Below are 16,807 nucleotides of genomic sequence, written 5' to 3' on the forward strand. Positions count from 1 at the left end.
CCACAACGAGGCCGCTGCTATTAGAAAGCAGGCTGAGCTTAGAAGGACATACCCACGCCCGTCGAGATGGCATGTACGGCCAGGATGTAATTAGGATATAGATTCAAGAAAGTACAAGCAAAACAAACGCGAATGCTGACCACCTGAAAAGTCATCGGAGGTAGCAGGTTCCTACCACTTCGTTTGCACATGCCGGAACCACGACGACATAGTGCTGCGCAGGCAGTTCTCAAATCCGAAACAGGTTCTCGATTAAATTTAACAATTGAACTATCGCTACAGCTTCTACTCGATATCCAGCTGTTGTCAACTCGCTGCTGCTAAGGAAATAGGTGTGGTGGTGAGGCTATCGTCGTCGTAATTGTTATTTCCGGTCGAAAATACGTGCCATCCCTGCCGGATCGGTACAGCCATGCATCCTTGTGACGTTATTTTGACACTGTTTGCCTCCAAATCTTTATAATTCGCGCAGTGTGATTGGCCGATCCGGCTATGATGTAGGAGGAATGGAGCCTTTTATCCTCGGTGCAGAGGTGGAGCAGGGGGGGCCTACAGGCAACTTGTGTGAGGTGCTTAGCGCAGGAAATGCCACGGGTTGCGACCGAGGGAAAGGAACAAGGAATCCAGGCTCTTTTTCGCTCGTGGCTGCTATCTAAAACCTCTTCCCTCCTTCTCTTCCACGCACACTTTTCCACTTTTCCTAACCTCCACCCTTAACCTCCTCTGCCTTTCTTGGTTTCTTTTCACTCCCACCTCAATCCTGCTCTGTGGTGGTAATTCCATGCCTCTTTACCTTCTCTGAGAGCTCCCCTTGTGTGACCTCTCTCCAACTCTCCTCTCCACTCACAGCTTCCAGCTAAACAACAGCTTCTCTCGTGTGCAAAAAAGAGAGACGCAGCCTCCAAAATGTTGGCATCTCGTCAGCTCCTGGGCAATGTTGCCCGGAGCCGTGCCGCCGCCGGCCTGCCTCTGCGGCGAACCATGGCCACCGTCACAGATTCTCCTCTCGACCGCAAGGTGAGTTGTTGCCCCTCTATCGCCAATCCAGCTGGACCTCGGCGTCATTGCGCGCGTTATGTATACCTTGCAGCCGTTTGCTGACGTCAAGTGATCAATAGGTCAGGCAAAACAACTGGGAAGAGGGCAACTTCATCAACTACAAGAAGATGTCCGAGAACCTTGCTATCGTCCGCGCAAGACTCAACCGACCCCTCACATACGGCGAGAAGATCCTGTACTCTCACCTGGACGACCCAGAAGGCCAGGATATCGAACGCGGCAGCTCCTACCTGAAACTGCGGCCCGACCGCGTTGCCTGCCAGGATGCCACCGCCCAGATGGCTATTCTGCAGTTCATGTCCGCCGGCATGCCCCAGGTCGCAAACCCCTCCACGGTTCACTGTGACCACCTGATCGAGGCCCAGGTTGGCAACGAGAAGGATCTGGCCCGCGCCGTGAGCATCAACAAGGAGGTCTACGACTTCCTCTCGTCCGCCTGCGCAAAGTACAACATTGGTTTCTGGAAGCCCGGCTCTGGTATCATCCACCAGATCCTGCTCGAGAACTATGCCTTCCCCGGTGGTCTGCTCATCGGCACCGACTCCCACACCCCCAACGCCGGTGGTCTCGGCATGTGCGCTATCGGTGTTGGCGGTGCCGATGCTGTCGATGTCATGGCCAACCTGCCCTGGGAGCTCAAGGCCCCCAAGTTCATCGGTGTCAAGCTGACCGGCCAGATGTCCGGCTGGACCTCAGCAAAGGACATTATCCTCAAGGTCGCCGGCATTCTCACTGTCAAAGGCGGCACGGGGGCGATTTTGGATTATTTGTTGGTTTTCCTGTCCCCTCTCGTCTTTCTATAATTTGAAGTTATCATTTGAAGTCGTGATACTAACTTTTACTAGCGGCAAGTACTTTTCGCACCTTCCTCAACATGAGCTTGACAGCAACCCCTCGCGACTGCCTTTTCTCTCTCCCCTCCATCCATTTTTTATTTACCCCTCCGCCCTCTAATTTTTTTCTTTCCTCTCTCTTCTCTCACCCTCCTCCCAATCCCCTCATCACTCCCTTACCTAGATGCCACCGAGACACCTTCAAGATTCCGGTCTTATTTTCCCTCTCATGGCCCGCCCCTCTGTCTAGACAGCCGTCAGACATCGTCCAAGTTCCTTCCCTTCCTCAACGTCGCCGGTTCAGCAAAAACATTTCCTCGCGGCTAACCGGTGCCCTAAACTTTCCCAACACTTCAAAAAACTTTCTCATTGTCTTGTACAGCATTACTAACCTTTCTAAACATTCTAGGACCCGGTGTTGACAGCATCTCAGCGACGGGTATGGGCACAATCTGCAACATGGGTGCTGAAATCGGCGCGACAACCTCCATCTTCCCCTTCAATGAGAGCATGTACAAGTATCTGGAGGCTACCAAGCGCAAGGAGATTGGTGACTTTGCCCGGACTTATGCCAAAGACCTCCGCGAGGACGAGGGTGCCGAGTATGACCAGCTGATCGAGATCAACCTGTCCGAGCTCGAGCCTCACATTAACGGCCCCTTCACTCCCGATCTGGCTACGCCTATCTCCAAGTTCAGCCAGGCTGTCAAGGACAACGGCTGGCCCGAGGAGCTCAAGGTTGGCCTCATCGGCTCCTGCACCAACTCCTCGTATGAAGACATGTCTCGCGCTGCCGCGATCGCCCGTGACGCCCTTGACCACGGTCTCAAGTCCAAGGCCATCTTCACTGTCACCCCTGGCTCTGAGCAGATTCGTGCTACCATTGCTCGCGATGGTCAGCTTGAGACCTTTGAGGAGTACGGCGGCATCGTTCTTGCCAATGCTTGTGGTCCTTGCATTGGACAGTGGGATCGTCGCGATGTTGAGAAGGGCACAGCCAACTCCATCGTCTCGTCCTACAACCGAAACTTCACTGGCCGGAACGACGGCAACCCCGCCACTCACTCCTTCGTCACCTCCCCCGACCTGGTTGTCGCCATGACCGTTGCTGGCTCTCTGCACTTCAACCCGCTGACCGACACCCTGAAGGACAAGGACGGCAAGGAGTTCAAACTGAAGCCCCCTACTGGTGATGGCCTCCCGACCCGGGGCTACGACCCAGGCATGGACACCTACCAGGCACCTCCCAAGGATCGTGCCGCCGTCGAGGTCAAGGTCGCACCTTCTTCCGACCGTCTTCAGATCCTGTCACCATTCAATGCCTGGGATGGCAAGGACGCTACCGACCTGCCTATCCTTATCAAGACCCAGGGCAAGACCACCACCGATCACATCTCAATGGCTGGCCCCTGGTTGAAGTACCGCGGTCACTTGGACAACATCTCCAACAACATGCTGATCGGCGCCATCAACGCTGCCAATGGTGAGGCCAACAAGGTTTGCAACCAGACCAATGGCGAGTGGGATGCCGTTCCTGCTGTTGCCCGTGACTACAAGGCCAAGGGCATCCGGTGGGTCGTCATTGGAGACTGGAACTACGGTGAGGGTTCTTCGCGTGAGCACGCTGCTCTTGAGCCCCGCCACCTTGGTGGCCTTGCCATCATCACCCGATCCTTTGCCCGTATTCACGAGACGAATCTGAAGAAGCAGGGCATGCTGCCCCTGACCTTCTCTGACCCCGCCGACTACGACAAGATTCCTACGGATGCCAAGGTATGAATTCTATATAGACAATCACGGCCCCTCAGACCCGAATTCTTGACTGACAATGTATACAGGTCGACATCAAGGCCACCGAGCTCGAGCCCGGCAAGCCCATTACTATGGTCGTCAAGCCCAAGGACGGCAAGGCCTTCGAGATTAAGCTGTCGCACACGTTCAACGCCGGTCAGATCGAGTGGTTCAAGAACGGCAGTGCTCTGAACACGATGGCCAAGAACAACAAGTAAAGCACCAGCGAAGCTTACTATAAGAGAGATTGCATGCCCGGCGAAAGTTTTGAGGCGAGAAGCGAACGATAGCTCATGAAAATCAGGTCAAGGTAGACCGAGAGAGACAAGGAAAGAAAGAGCAGGCTTGGGGAGGCAGCACCGAGGAGATTCCGGAAGACGAAGCTGCCGGGGCATACAATATTACCAACTAAATGGCTTGCTCCTGGCGGAAGTAGTGGGAGGGCCAACGGCAAGGAAGCTCATGTGTTTTTTGAACCTTTATATCACCCCGGACAGGCAACGTCCATTTCCTAGCTTGTACAATTGAAATTTTCCAACGTTACTTTGCTCATCCTTTGGAATTGAGGTGGCACGTGAAGCTGAAGACGTTACCAGACAACGAGGACGGTCTGCATGAAGTAATACTTGTACGAAAGGCTGCTTGATAATAGATCAGTTTTGACTAGCAGGAATCTGTTCTTACCCCCACGTCAATATTTATACCCAGACAAAAATTAGATGAAACTAATTCAAAAGCTTTCAATTGCTAAAAAAGAACAGCTAGGATCGGAAGACGAAGTGTTGACTTGGACGAGGCTACGAGCCTGGGGAAATAGTGCAGGGGCCCTCGCCTAAAGTCAGCGGACTAGAACCTTAGACAAGGGCCCCTGCCAGACGAACCCTTGACCCTGGATCAACGACCTCATCGACCAAAAAGTGACGAGCAGGGTCTCGCAACCAAAGTCACTGACGTCGCCCGCCCGCCTTGTTGTTCCAAGGCTTTCCTCCCCCTCGTCTTCCTCAAGCTCCATCACCGGCCCTTGCATGCATGCTGCCCGGCTCAGACTGCCCGGTTTGCAGCGATTGACAAGGTTGCGAGGAGCCATGCAGCAGCCATCCTACGCTGGCGCACTGTCGCAGCAGCAACAACACGGCGCCGTCAATGGCAAGGCCAACGGCCATCAGGTGCCTCTGACCCCGACTGCGATGAGCAGGTGGTCAGTCACGTCAAAGCAGCTACCCCCGGTGGACCAGATCAAGGCCTTACATGTCTACGACTTCGACAACACCCGTAAGAACAACCCAACGCCTGCCTCATTTGCTTTCACTTGTTTTCAGCGTCGAAATACAAGACCGCGGCTCCTGCTGACCTGGTTTTTTCCTCATATCGCAGTCTTCAAAACTCCCCTTCCCAACGTCAAGCTCTGGAACGGCTCGACGATTGGTCTGCTCTCCAACGCGGACATCTTCGCGAACGGCGGCTGGTGGCACGACTCTCGCATCCTGGCAGCGACGGGCGAAGGACTCACAAAGGAAGAGCCGCGGGCGTGGGAGGGATGGTGGAACGAGAAGATTGTGGAGCTGGTGCAGCTGAGCAACAAGCAGAAGGATGCGCTCTGCGTGCTACTCACAGGTCGCTCCGAGTCGGGGTTCGGCGCGCTCATCAAGCGGATCGTGGCCTCCAAGGGCCTGGAATTCCACATGGTCTCGCTGAAGCCCGGCGTTGGTCCCAACGGAGAGCGCTTCACCAGCACCATGAACTTCAAGCAGGTCTTTCTGCGCACATTGATGGAGACGTACAAGGACGCGGAGGAGATACGCATCTATGAGGACCGGCCCAAGCACACCAAGGGCTTTCGGGATTTCATGCACAGCTACAACATGACGCAGCGTGGACCGAACGCGGTGAGGAACCCTATCACCGCAGAGGTGATTCAGGTCGCAGACATGTCAACAAGCCTCAACCCTGTCGTGGAGATTGCAGAGATACAACACATTATAAACGACCACAATGAAGCAGTAGCGAACCGGACGTTTCGTGGAGACAGGCTGATGATCAAGAAGACGGTCTTCTTCACGGGGTACATGATCAGTCCGGCAGACACCAAACGTCTCCTCAGTCTTGCGTCAATACCGGCAGGAGTGCAGGAGGCCGATCTCAAGTACCACGGCAACAACATCATGATCTGTCCTCGTCCTTGCTCGGCCTCCATCCTCGAAAAGGTCGGCGGCATGGGCGCCAAGATGCGCTGGGCCGTTACGGGCGTCGCCTGCCTCGACAACAGCATCTGGGCCGCATGTCTCCGTCCAGTCCCCGACGGCGCGCGCTTCCACACCGAAAACCCTTCTCCACTGGTGGTCCTTGCGCTGAGGAAAGGCGCGAAGCCTATCGACGCGACGAAGATTAAGAACTGGCAGCCCGTCACGCCCGACAAGGCCTTCGAGTTCGATTCGACGGTCGGCGAGAAGGTCTTGCTGCGTATCGAGCCTGACAACCCAGGCGAGAACTCCTACGAGAGCTTGTTTCCGCACAAAGGCACGGGCAAACGGAAGCATGCTGGGGGCGACGACTCTCCAGCGCGCCGTGGTGACCGCGGCGGGCACAATAATGCACGGGGAAACAGTTCTTTCGGCGGCAGGGGTCGCGCCGGCTTCAACAACTACCGCGGGGGCGGCGGGGGCGGCGGGGGCGGAAGTAACAGCGGTGGATTCCGTGGCGGGCCCAAAGGAGGCAACCGTGGCGGAGCGCGTGCTGGTCGCGGAGGGTCTCGGGGCGGAAGGGGAGGAGGTGCACGACATTACCATTCCCTCGATGACGTCGGCAAGGGAGAGTTCGTCAATGGCGCATCGCCTGCTATGTACGACGATGCCCCTGGTGGCGGACAGTGGGCGTCATCGTTCAACTCGACCCGATCAAAAGGAGGCGGAGCGTCCGGCAACAATGGCGGTGGGAGTGGTGGTGTGGAGCAGTTCTACTAGCAGAAGCATACTGCAGTCACACATACGACTACCTCAGACGCCACGTCCTCACAGGTGGACACGGCTCAGACCACACAGCCCCAACACAAGACGCCACCACTATCGGGTTCAGAGGGCCCGAAACCGACTGCACTTGCAGCTGTGCATATAACCACCGACAGGGTCTTGAACGTCAAGGTAGAAGTCGGTTCTGTAAGCAGCACAGACAGCACAGATACGCAGCAGAGGGTGGCCAATATCATCTCTTTGCCTGGAGAACCGCCGCGCAGAAGAAGAATCGAAATGGTCGACACGGGCGCAACAACCAACGAGGATCCCGTCTCTCGATTCGTCTTCAAGCGCCGCGGTGACTAGCAAAATTGTTTCAACCAAAGGGGGACGAGCGAGGCTTTGCGACACTCGAAAGAGGAGCAAAATGGTCTCGTGTCGCGCCCTCCGGCGCCAGTGGAGAGACCACGGCCTTGACATGTAAGAGTGCTATATAACATAAAGCAGCGAGAGCAAGGGGAAATCGGCTAGGTCGAGACAGAGTCTTCTCTGAGGCGGCAAGCATGAGTTTTACGGATTCTAATCTGTATCCGTTCCTCATGCTCCACTTCTTCGCCCACAGCGCCTTGTTTTTTTGACTTGCTATCGGAATAGAAGGAGAACATGAACGAGGTATCACTGTACTCCAACGGCATTATCTGAAAGGTTCACTGTTAACATACGTGTAATACCCGTCTTTCATCTCCCCGTCGCAGCTGGGCGGCGTACATTACGGGGCGGGACGCAAGGATGAAATGAAATAAACGACAGATAAAAGGTTAGGGGCTGGAGAGGAGAAGTATGGTCTTACGAAATCAGGAGACAGGCAGCATTCAGGCTGCTGGGCATTGAGGTTGCATTATTTGGGAGTGTATGGTTATTGTTTTTTGTTTCGATGATTGACATGCTCGGTAGTATAGTATGGTTGATTGCTGGGTCAATAAAAGGGTCATAATTACCTGTGATATGGCTGAATTGACAATGTCATCTATTGTAATGGCTTGACTTGTTAGTGGACTTTGCTTGCTGGTCGCACAGTTGTTAAGACCCGGAACGACGTGAACTCCGTTCTTAATCAGGCCTTCTCTCGTCATGTTTCAACATAAACGGCAAACTTTGCCGTGTGAAAATGGCCTAGCAGGTGTGATTTCACATTCACGAGGCTCGGCATTCTCCCACTGAGATTTTCTCTTCGATGATACCATAATCAGGAATTGTTCTACCTGTCTATATGATCTTTCTCACCTCGCTTCTTGCACAACCCAGCCAGCCGTCACAAAGCGTCATCACGCAGCGCAGACCTGCTCACCCTCTACTGCTACCTACTCCTTCTTCTTCTGCTGCACAGGCAGCTCCTTAGCCTCGGCCTTACTCGCCGGGAAAGGGTTGTAGATGCCGTGGTCATTCTTGAGCTTGACGAGCTTCTCGATGGCCTCGTCCAGCGCGACGGGGGAGCCTCTTGACTGGGTGTCTGTGTCATCTCTGTAGCGGATGTTGACCTGGCGGTTCTTCATCTCCTCGTCACCGACAACTGAATGAGGGGAAAATAAGGCGTTAATATGTGGCAATTGATAAGGTTCATGATGATTTTAGTGAATAGTAGAAGGGGGAGGGGGGGGGGCTTACCAAACACGAAGTTGTACTGCGCCAACTGTGCCCTCCTGATCTTCTTAGGCAGCGTCTCGCCTGAAAAGTCGACATCAATCCACATGTCCTCGGCCCAGAAGATCCTCTTCACCTCCTCCGCGTAGTCATAGAAGCCCTTTCCGACGGGGATCACCATGATCTGTCTGGGGCTGAGCCAGAAGGGCCACTTGCCGCCGAAATGCTCGCACAGGATGCCCGTGAATCGCTCGATGGAGCCGGCCATGGCACGGTGGATGACGACGGGCCTGGCGCAGCCTGTGGTCAGCGGCTTCTTGGTAGCACGCGGGGCCTCCTTGGCCGTGGAAGGTTCGGCCGCGACGGGCGTCGGGTCAGCCTTGGCCGCGGCGGCGTCCTTCTCCTGCTTCTCCAGGGCCTTGGCCTGAGCACCCTCGGGGGTCATGTACTCGAGGGAGAAGTTCTCGGGCTGTACAAAATCCAGCTGAGCGGTAGCACATTGCCACTCACGGTTCAGGCTGTCCACGACCTTGATATCGATCTTGGGTCCGTAGAAGGCACCATCACCGGGGTTCAGCTCCCACTTCATGTCATTCTTCTTTGTGAACTCATCCAAGGATTCCTTCAGGGATGCCTCTGCCTTGTCCCAGGTCTCTATCTCGCCCATGAATCCTTCAGGCCTCGTGGACAGATGCAGCTTGAACTTGAGGCCCAGGATCCTGTAGAACTCCTGCAGGAATTCGAAGATGTTATCCATCTCCTGCTTGATCTGGTCTTGACGGCAGAAAATGTGTGCATCGTCCTGCTGGAATCTCCGCACACGTGTCAGTCCTGACAGTGCACCGGAGGCCTCGTTTCGATGCAGCACACCAAAATCTGCCAAACGCAGAGGCAGTTCTCGGTGGGAACGTTCTCGGTGGCCGAACATGACAAAGTGAGAGGGGCAGTTCATCGGTTTGAGACCAAAGTCGACGTCGTCGATCTTCTGGATGAACATGTCATCCTTGTAATGTTGCCAATGCCCTGACTGCTTCCACAGATCCGCATTGAACAGATTGGGGGTGATGACTTCCTCATAACCTCTCTTGCGGTACTCCTTCTTCAGGTACGCTTGAATGCTGCTGTAGATACGGGCACCGTGAGGCAGCCAGAAGGCTGATCCAGGACTGACAGGATCGAAGAAGAAAAGTTCTTGGTCCTTTCCGATCTTGCGATGGTCTCGCTTCGCAGCCTCCTCGAGCATCTTCTTGTGCTCTGCCATCAGCTTCTTATCGGGGAAACTGACACCGTAAACACGCTGGAGAGAGTCGTTTTCTTGGTTGCCCAAGAAGTAACTGGCAGAGTTCTTAAGGATTGAGAATGCTTCTATCCGTCCGGTGTCGGGCACGTGAGGTCCTCGGCAGAGATCGATCAACGGGCCATTACGGTACACGGTGGTGGAGGTGCCGTCGGGAATTTTGTCCTTGATGATGTGTTGCTACGGTATCGCCAGTCAGCAAGCGTATGAGGAGAAGAAAAGATATCACCCCCTCTCCCCTGCTCCCTTTCTCCTTTAAAACCATCAACCTCTCTTACCTTGTATTTATTGTATTTAAACATGTCGAGTAGTTCCTCCTTGGTCATGACCAGACGCTCAAACTTCTGCTTCTCTTTGGCCACCTTGGAAACAATCGTCTCGAGGGGCTTCCAATCCGTCTCCTGGACAGCTGCACCGTCGGGAAGAGCCATCTCGTAGTAAAATCCGGAGTCGATAGGAGGCTGCAATAGTCTTGGTCAGTGGCCTGTCGGATCCCGGTATGTGTTCACCGTATGGTGGATGGCAGGTGCCTTACTCCAATGCACAAAGAACAGCCGAAGCGGCGCTCGCAAGCCTCTCCCAGGACGTGAGCGGAACTGTGCCAGAATACCATCTTGCCCTTGGGGTCGTTGAAGTCGAGAAGCTCTAGCTTGCAGCTCGCCTCAAGAGGCCTGTCCAGGTCCCACAGCTTCTCGTCGTCGCCGTCCAGCCGTGCCACAACTGTCTTCTTGTACAGAGACTTGGAGATAGCAAGCGCAATCTCGCCAGGTGTCGTCTCCCACGAGGTGCCCTCCTTGACAGCGCCATCGGGCATGGTGATTTGGATGGGCTCGCGAGGCTTCTTGGCGATCTCCTCGTCCTGTCGGGCTTTCAGGCGGTCGAACAGGTCGAGACGGTCCTGCAGGAAAGAGGGAGGAGGCTGCATCTCGAGAGGGCCTGCATCCTCGGCCTTGGGAGCGGCCTTCTTCTCCTTCTTCGCCTTTTGGGGCTTTGCCGCTGGTGCTGGTGCAGCCGCGTCCGCCATTTTGCTTAATTGGGAGGGTGAATGATTGATGGGCAGAATGAATTGAGCAAGAGATGGTTTCAAGGAGCACCACCAAGGCTTATGAGGCGTCTGGTGGGCTGATGTTACCGGTGAGTCACGAAGAGGGAGTCAACTATGTGTGGCAGATGTCCCGGAGCCGATGCTGAATTGGTGTCTCGAAAATCGTGGCCTCCAATTGCAGGATTAAAGGGAACTGCCCCGCGCTAGACCTCACTTCACCCCTCCAAACTGCCGGCATGGTTCAGGGGTCTCGATTATTCCCTAGGCCTAGGCCATCATGACCATAGCACATACTCAGCACAGAAAAAGTCACTCTTCAACCGTCTGGCACGTTATTTATTGTTATTCTTCTTCCATCTTGTTCCAAGCCTGTACAAACCCATTTGACACATGATCATCTATTCCCACTCCATACCAGCGGACAAAACCCACTGACTAGAAGGAACAAGAGAAGGGGGGGGGGGCAGAAAAAGATACAATAGGGTGGCGTTCGTGAAAGAACTGGGGGGGGGGGATGTTATTTCCTAGGAATGGGCAACCACCAATATCGTTGTTCTCTGAACTATATGAAATATTCCTTACCCATTCATTCTTTCTCTCCTTTATGAAATGGGCATGGAAGAGCAGCGTCTTGAGTGCAAATCCATGTTGGGTCGCTGAAGAGAGAGCCTTGCTCCAGAGCTGAGAACTAACGCACTACGATGTAAGGTGACACACAGCACGCCCACCCTTCCAGTTCGCTGCAGCTCGAGCTCACATGAGAAGGGAAGAGGTTAGTGATTGCAAAATCTTTGCAGGGTAAATACAAGGTACTAGTGGTAGGTTGTGTTCCTTCGACTCACAATTCGCTATTCGTGGAGGGCTCATAGAAGATGGATCTCGGTCATTTGGTTTATAGGCCTGCCGTACTCACTGAAAAGTACCAGTACGATGGTACTTGGTGAGCAACGAGTGACCCGAATTTTAGCGGATTCGGTGCGGGGAGTACAGGTGGTCCATGTCCTCGCGTGCGGCCTTAGCCGCAGTGCTGCATTCATCTCGGGCCCGCTGACGCCATAGAGCGTGGGCGAAAGTTACCCAAGATCAGCCTCTCACGAACCGTCCAATTTCCACGCGCCGCAATCAAACAACACGAGCTCTCCTCTAGAGCATCGCCGCCTTGTGCCCATCGGGGCACTGACGAAAGTCGTGTGCTCTCCAAAGAATTTTTGTCATCTGCACAACTACAGCCTCTTTTCGACCTCCACACAGCTGGTCGACTGCCCTCGCGACGAGTCACAATGGTTACTAGCCTAGATAACGTCCCCGACGAAATTGTCCGGCAGATCCTCCAATACGTTCCTCCCGGCGAGGCCTACTACCAGGTGCCGCTGGTCTCGAAACGTCTCAGGCGCCTTGCGTTTGAGCCTCTGCTATGGAGGGACTACTGCCAGAGTTGCTTCCGCTACTGGCACGCTGAACACTGCCTGGGCGAGAAGCTACAGTCGAGGGCGTCCAAGACGGACTGGAGGGGTCTCTGGAGGCTACGCCAGGAACGCAATGACCTCTCAGCGCGGCTGCTCGACAAGGCAATCGCCACAAAGGTCGGGCGCATGGGCAACATTGGGAAGATATGCCAGTTGGGCTATGATGCGAAAGATTTCCTCCTGGAGCAGGTCCAGACGCCCGATACCGCGGATGACGTTCTCGCCAGGCGGTACGAGTGTCCATTCTCTCTCTCTCTCTCTCTATTATCTCAAGGCCTGGCCGCTGATTGCCCCACAGATACTTCGCCAATACCGCACTGTCCAGCATACATCGAGGCGCCGCCGTTCACGAATGGTACAGTTACCAGCGCACGCCTCTCACTCCCTTTGGACTCGACCGCGCGCTGGCCGCCTTCGACATGTTTTTTGCTCCTGAGGACGATGGCGACATCGACGGCACGTGCGCATTGCTCGACAGGCTAGCCGCGGAATTCATTGAAGAGCAGGACGGGTTTGATGCGTTATCTACACGCGACAAGGCACTGGCCCTGCTGAAGTGGACGAGGGACAGGAACCTGACGGGCATGGACAACCCTGGGGAAAACTACCGCTGCCTGCGAAACTGTCTGATCGGGCACGCGCTGCGGGACGAGAACCACCCTTCTCTCCCCTTGGTATCGTGTGCCATCTACACGTGTCTGGCGGAGCGAGCCGGCCTGCGCGCTGCCTGTTGCGCCTTTCCAAGCCATGTTCATGCCATGATTATGGCGCCCTTGGGACACGACCTAGACGGGAAACAGATTGAACCTCCCACGACGGATGTCGACAAGATGTTCCTCGACCCATATGGCTCGAGCGAGGAGGTCCATCTGGCGGACCTCCGGTCCAGGCTTGTCGAGTTCGACTGGCTGCACGGGGAGGAGGCATTCCTCGTCCCCGCCCCAGTCCCGGTTCTGGTACAGCGGGTAGGGCGAAATATGAAGATGACTTTCCACGACTTCATCCACCGGAGACAGGAGCACCTCTCGGTCGAGCACCTCGCGGTCCTCCGAGCCGACCGCCCCCCCTCCAAGCGCACCGTTGAGAGCTCGGTATACGCAGCCCACTGGGCGAACCTCCTGATGACTCCTGTGAGCAATTTCCAGTGGGACAGCTCACTGGACCATTTCCTGCACTTCGTCACGCACTACTTCCCCGAGGACGCTTGGATGGTCGAAATGTATCTCACGCCGCTGTACAAAATTCACACAAATACCGTGCAGCCGCGGCACCGATTCACGCTGGAGAACGTGCCCGAGGTCCTGCGTCTGATCCGCAACGCGGACAACAGGACGCCGACCGTCAACAGGCGGTACACGCAGGAGATCAACCAGACCGTGTGGTACACCGTAGGGCAGGTGTTCCGACACAAGCGGTATGCATATATCGGGATCATCAACGGCTGGGGTGAGAGAGGGACGTCGTCGCTTCCTGGGGCGCCCAGCCTGGCCATGGAGGATCTGATGGATGAGTTGTCGGATTCCGGCACGGACAGTGACACGATCGGGCTAAGACTCAGGAAGAAGGTTTTCTACACGTGTCTGTAAGTTACAACACTATATCGGGAGGGCATGTAAGAGAAGCCAGGGGAAAATTCAGCTGACCATCTTTGTTCACAGGACGCACAAAAACGATCGTTCTGTCGTTGCGCAAGATGCTATCCAGATCATCCATGACCCGAGGCTCATACCCGAGACTCTGATGGAAGATGCTGGGAAGTTTTTCAAAAAGTTTGACGCAAAGACATGCACATTCGTGTCCAACGTCAAAGAGTTCTATCCTGACGGCTAGGCCTCTCGGGCTTCCGGGGGGGAAGGGGGGTTTCACACTCATCTTTTGATTCTTGAGTCTGGTTATGGAATTCAAGGAGGCCGAGAGATACGGCATTATAACAACTTGAAATTCCAATATACTTTTTTTAATTGCAATTAAGCGAAATCTAAGATCATATGCCCATCGAACCGCACAGACGAACGTGAGCCTATCGTTCGGCAGCAGACTCGGAGGACAAATGATGCTGTTGAGAAGCTCTCACACCGCACTTTAGGATGCCTGTTCGTATCTGGGCTGAAATGACCTTACAACGTGCGAACGCATCAGATTAAAAGTATCTTGAGAAAATACATGCCAAAAGAAGAAGGAAAAGAAAGAAATACATATACATAGTATCAAAGAAGGGTACCTACAAGTGGTGGTGAAAGAAGAAGACCACCAACCCCTAACCCCCACCAAAGATCCTGTGTATATATATCAAACAATTTTCTTAAATTGAACCAATCATATTCACGCTGGTATGGCCGAGGTACGTGTGACGCTCGACTCTTTTCCTGGCCGCCTGCGCGCGCGCGGGAATTTCGCGATCCAAATAGGCGCTAACGCAAAAAACTTTGTGCAGTGGTCTAAGGCGGCAGATTTAAGAGTGGTTCTTCTCAGAAGGGACTTAACTTTATAAACTCTGCTATCCGAAAGGATGCGTGCGTTCGAACCGCACTGCCAGCAATAGCTGTTTTCTTTTTTGGCGGGTTTTCCTCTTTTAGCTCCTGGTCAAAATTTTCTTCTGATTTAAGTAATAGGAATGATATGTGTGACTCTTATCAATATCGCTTTTTTCTCCTTTTTTCTTTATTTGGTGTACCGAGTATCCGAATTGTAGAAAATCATGTCCTGCCCATGCTACGAACAAACCCTCCTCGTCTCTCCCCCCCGTACAAGATCATCAATGCCTCTCAAGACAAATGAGATAAGAGCTGGTCAGTTTTGCAGAAGGAAACGCAATGGTAGAGCAAGCAGTTGTTAAGGTTCACGTCGCCTGTACATAAGGTGGTGGAGGGATCGCGGGCACGGTCGAATACATCCGCCCCCGCCCGCCCATATTTCGATATGTAGAGAGTAGTAATCTTTTCTTCTTTGCCTCCGCTTCGTTCTTGCGCCCCTGCCGTGCACTCGTTCATGTCAGTGGGCAAGGCGAAAAGAAGATGAAAAATTCCTGCCCTTTTCCCCTTCCACCCGCACCTGTAGATAAAACGCTCTATACTCGCCGCCGGTTCCCTCTTTCCCTTCGACCTGACTCGAGACAGGTCATCTGCGGCAGCTCCGATCCGCTGATCTGGTTCGCGCTACATCAACCTTTCACACGTGTGCGTCTGAAATTTAGGGTAAGAGTCTGGAGATTGGGTGGTAGTAAAAATCCGGACATCCTAAGCATCTTCGACAGGGCAGGGTGGTCGGAGATTTGGCGGAGCGGGAGGGGCCGCAGCTCGTGATCGTGGGCGAGGCGGACTGTATGGCGCGATCGGCTGGCAATTTTCTGAAAACATCAGCGTGAAAGGGGGGGGGGGGGGAGAAGGATTGTTAGCTAGAGGAGGAAGAGGAAGATTAACGAATCACATTGCTGCTGAATAAGGAGGTTGCCCAAGAGTTTTGACAAAGTTTTGCTATTTTGAGGTTTCTGCAGAAGAGAATAGATACTACGTAGAGTCAGGAGGATGCAACCAAAAGGGCACCCGAGATAAGTATATACTATACTATAGATAGACAAATGCAGGCAGCTGGAAGAAAATGTCCGGACACGACTCGGGGCTACGGCGGTCATATTACGGTACCCATGACCTGCCGATGCAAAATGAAAGGAAGAAAAAAAACCAACCGACCAAAGCGCGCCCCTTTACCTGACGACTCGGGTTGAGAGTCTATTTTCCCCTACAATCTCATAGGCCAAGGGCCTCCATGCCATTCAAATCCTCGCTTATCACATTGTGCACCCTATGGAGGAGAGGGTTTCACAACGATTCGTATTCCCGAGCAAAAGGAAGTTCAGCCGAGGTTCCTTGGCGTAGAGTAGAGGAACACGGTCCGGCAGATAGGACTGGTGGCACCGCGCCTTCGATGTTTCGGGGCATCCGGCATCTACCAAAAAAAAAAAAAAAAAAAAAAAAAAAAAAAAAAAAGGAACAGGCACGCAGAGTTTGTTCCGCAGCGGCCAAATTCCTCTCTTCTCCCACGAGACTCAGCAAGAAGACAAGATGTGCCTGAGCAGAGAGTTAGCCTTTTGCCCCTTGTCAGACCAGCCTGGAGAGAAACGTCCCGGCTGGCCTCCGCGGGATGTCTGATATGTTGAGACAGCACCTCTCGAAAGACAAAGTTGCAAATACTTCTGTAGCCAATGATCGCGCCCTGGATAGGCATTTCGACGATTCAGTAGGCGGGTCAGGTGTTTGGCTGTCCTACCATGTGAGCTGTTCGATCGTGATCCGTGACTTGCACCATAGCAAGAGGGCAAGATCATGTATGTCTCTGAATTATGAACCACAACTATTGACAACTCTCACGGCTGGTGCGGTCGGATTTCCGATGTTGGAGCGGCCTGCTATATCGCCGGCACACCACGCACGACGATCTTTAACTGAAAGCAAAAACTCTATCCTCTCGCCCCAAAGGGGGGGGTGAGCACAAGAAGGAAGAGCTGGCTGAAACACCTCGCACCACCGTATCGCTGGATCCCGTGCCCGGTTTGGTTTGGGTTCATGAGCGGTCTCGTCACGAGTCCCAAAACAGAAAGGTTGGTGGGAAAAAGAAAGGAAAAATGGGAAAAGTTCGGCGGCTACAATCACGAGGGAAAGAAAAGGGGAGCCGGGGAGGGGGTATGAGAGAGAGAGAGAGAGAGAGAGAGAGAGAGAGAGGCATATACT

General features: G+C 53.9%; 3 protein-coding genes across 3 annotated transcripts; 2 read left to right on the forward strand and 1 right to left on the reverse strand.

Annotated features, from left to right (window-relative positions):
* Positions 1-906: 906 nt before the first annotated feature.
* Positions 907-3,901, forward strand: M406DRAFT_261672 (aconitate hydratase; the record flags this gene model as incomplete). The annotated part of the gene is made up of 5 exons (XM_040917460.1): positions 907-1,017; positions 1,119-1,828; positions 2,147-2,148; positions 2,302-3,665; positions 3,731-3,901. 5 exons carry the CDS (start codon positions 907-909, stop codon positions 3,899-3,901), a joined length of 2,358 nt encoding a protein of 785 aa, XP_040774582.1.
* Positions 3,902-7,860: 3,959 nt separating this feature from the next.
* M406DRAFT_357142 (threonyl-tRNA synthetase) lies at positions 7,861-10,744 on the reverse strand. The gene is made up of 4 exons (XM_040923601.1): positions 10,105-10,744; positions 9,848-10,030; positions 8,297-9,749; positions 7,861-8,201 (listed from the first exon to the last, which is right to left on the reverse strand). The coding sequence occupies exons 1-4, from the start codon at positions 10,591-10,593 to the stop codon at positions 7,993-7,995; spliced, it is 2,334 nt and encodes a 777-aa protein (XP_040774583.1). The 5' UTR covers positions 10,594-10,744; the 3' UTR covers positions 7,861-7,992.
* Positions 10,745-11,888: 1,144 nt separating this feature from the next.
* M406DRAFT_94515 (uncharacterized protein) lies at positions 11,889-14,078 on the forward strand. Its single transcript, XM_040926276.1, has 3 exons — positions 11,889-12,310; positions 12,379-13,662; positions 13,739-14,078. Exons 1-3 carry the CDS (start codon positions 11,895-11,897, stop codon positions 13,908-13,910), a joined length of 1,872 nt encoding a protein of 623 aa, XP_040774584.1. The 5' UTR covers positions 11,889-11,894; the 3' UTR covers positions 13,911-14,078.
* Positions 14,079-16,807: the final 2,729 nt, after the last annotated feature.

The sequence above is a fragment of the Cryphonectria parasitica genome (genome assembly GCF_011745365.1).
Source record: "Cryphonectria parasitica EP155 unplaced genomic scaffold M406scaffold_6, whole genome shotgun sequence".
NCBI lineage: Eukaryota > Fungi > Ascomycota > Sordariomycetes > Diaporthales > Cryphonectriaceae > Cryphonectria > Cryphonectria parasitica.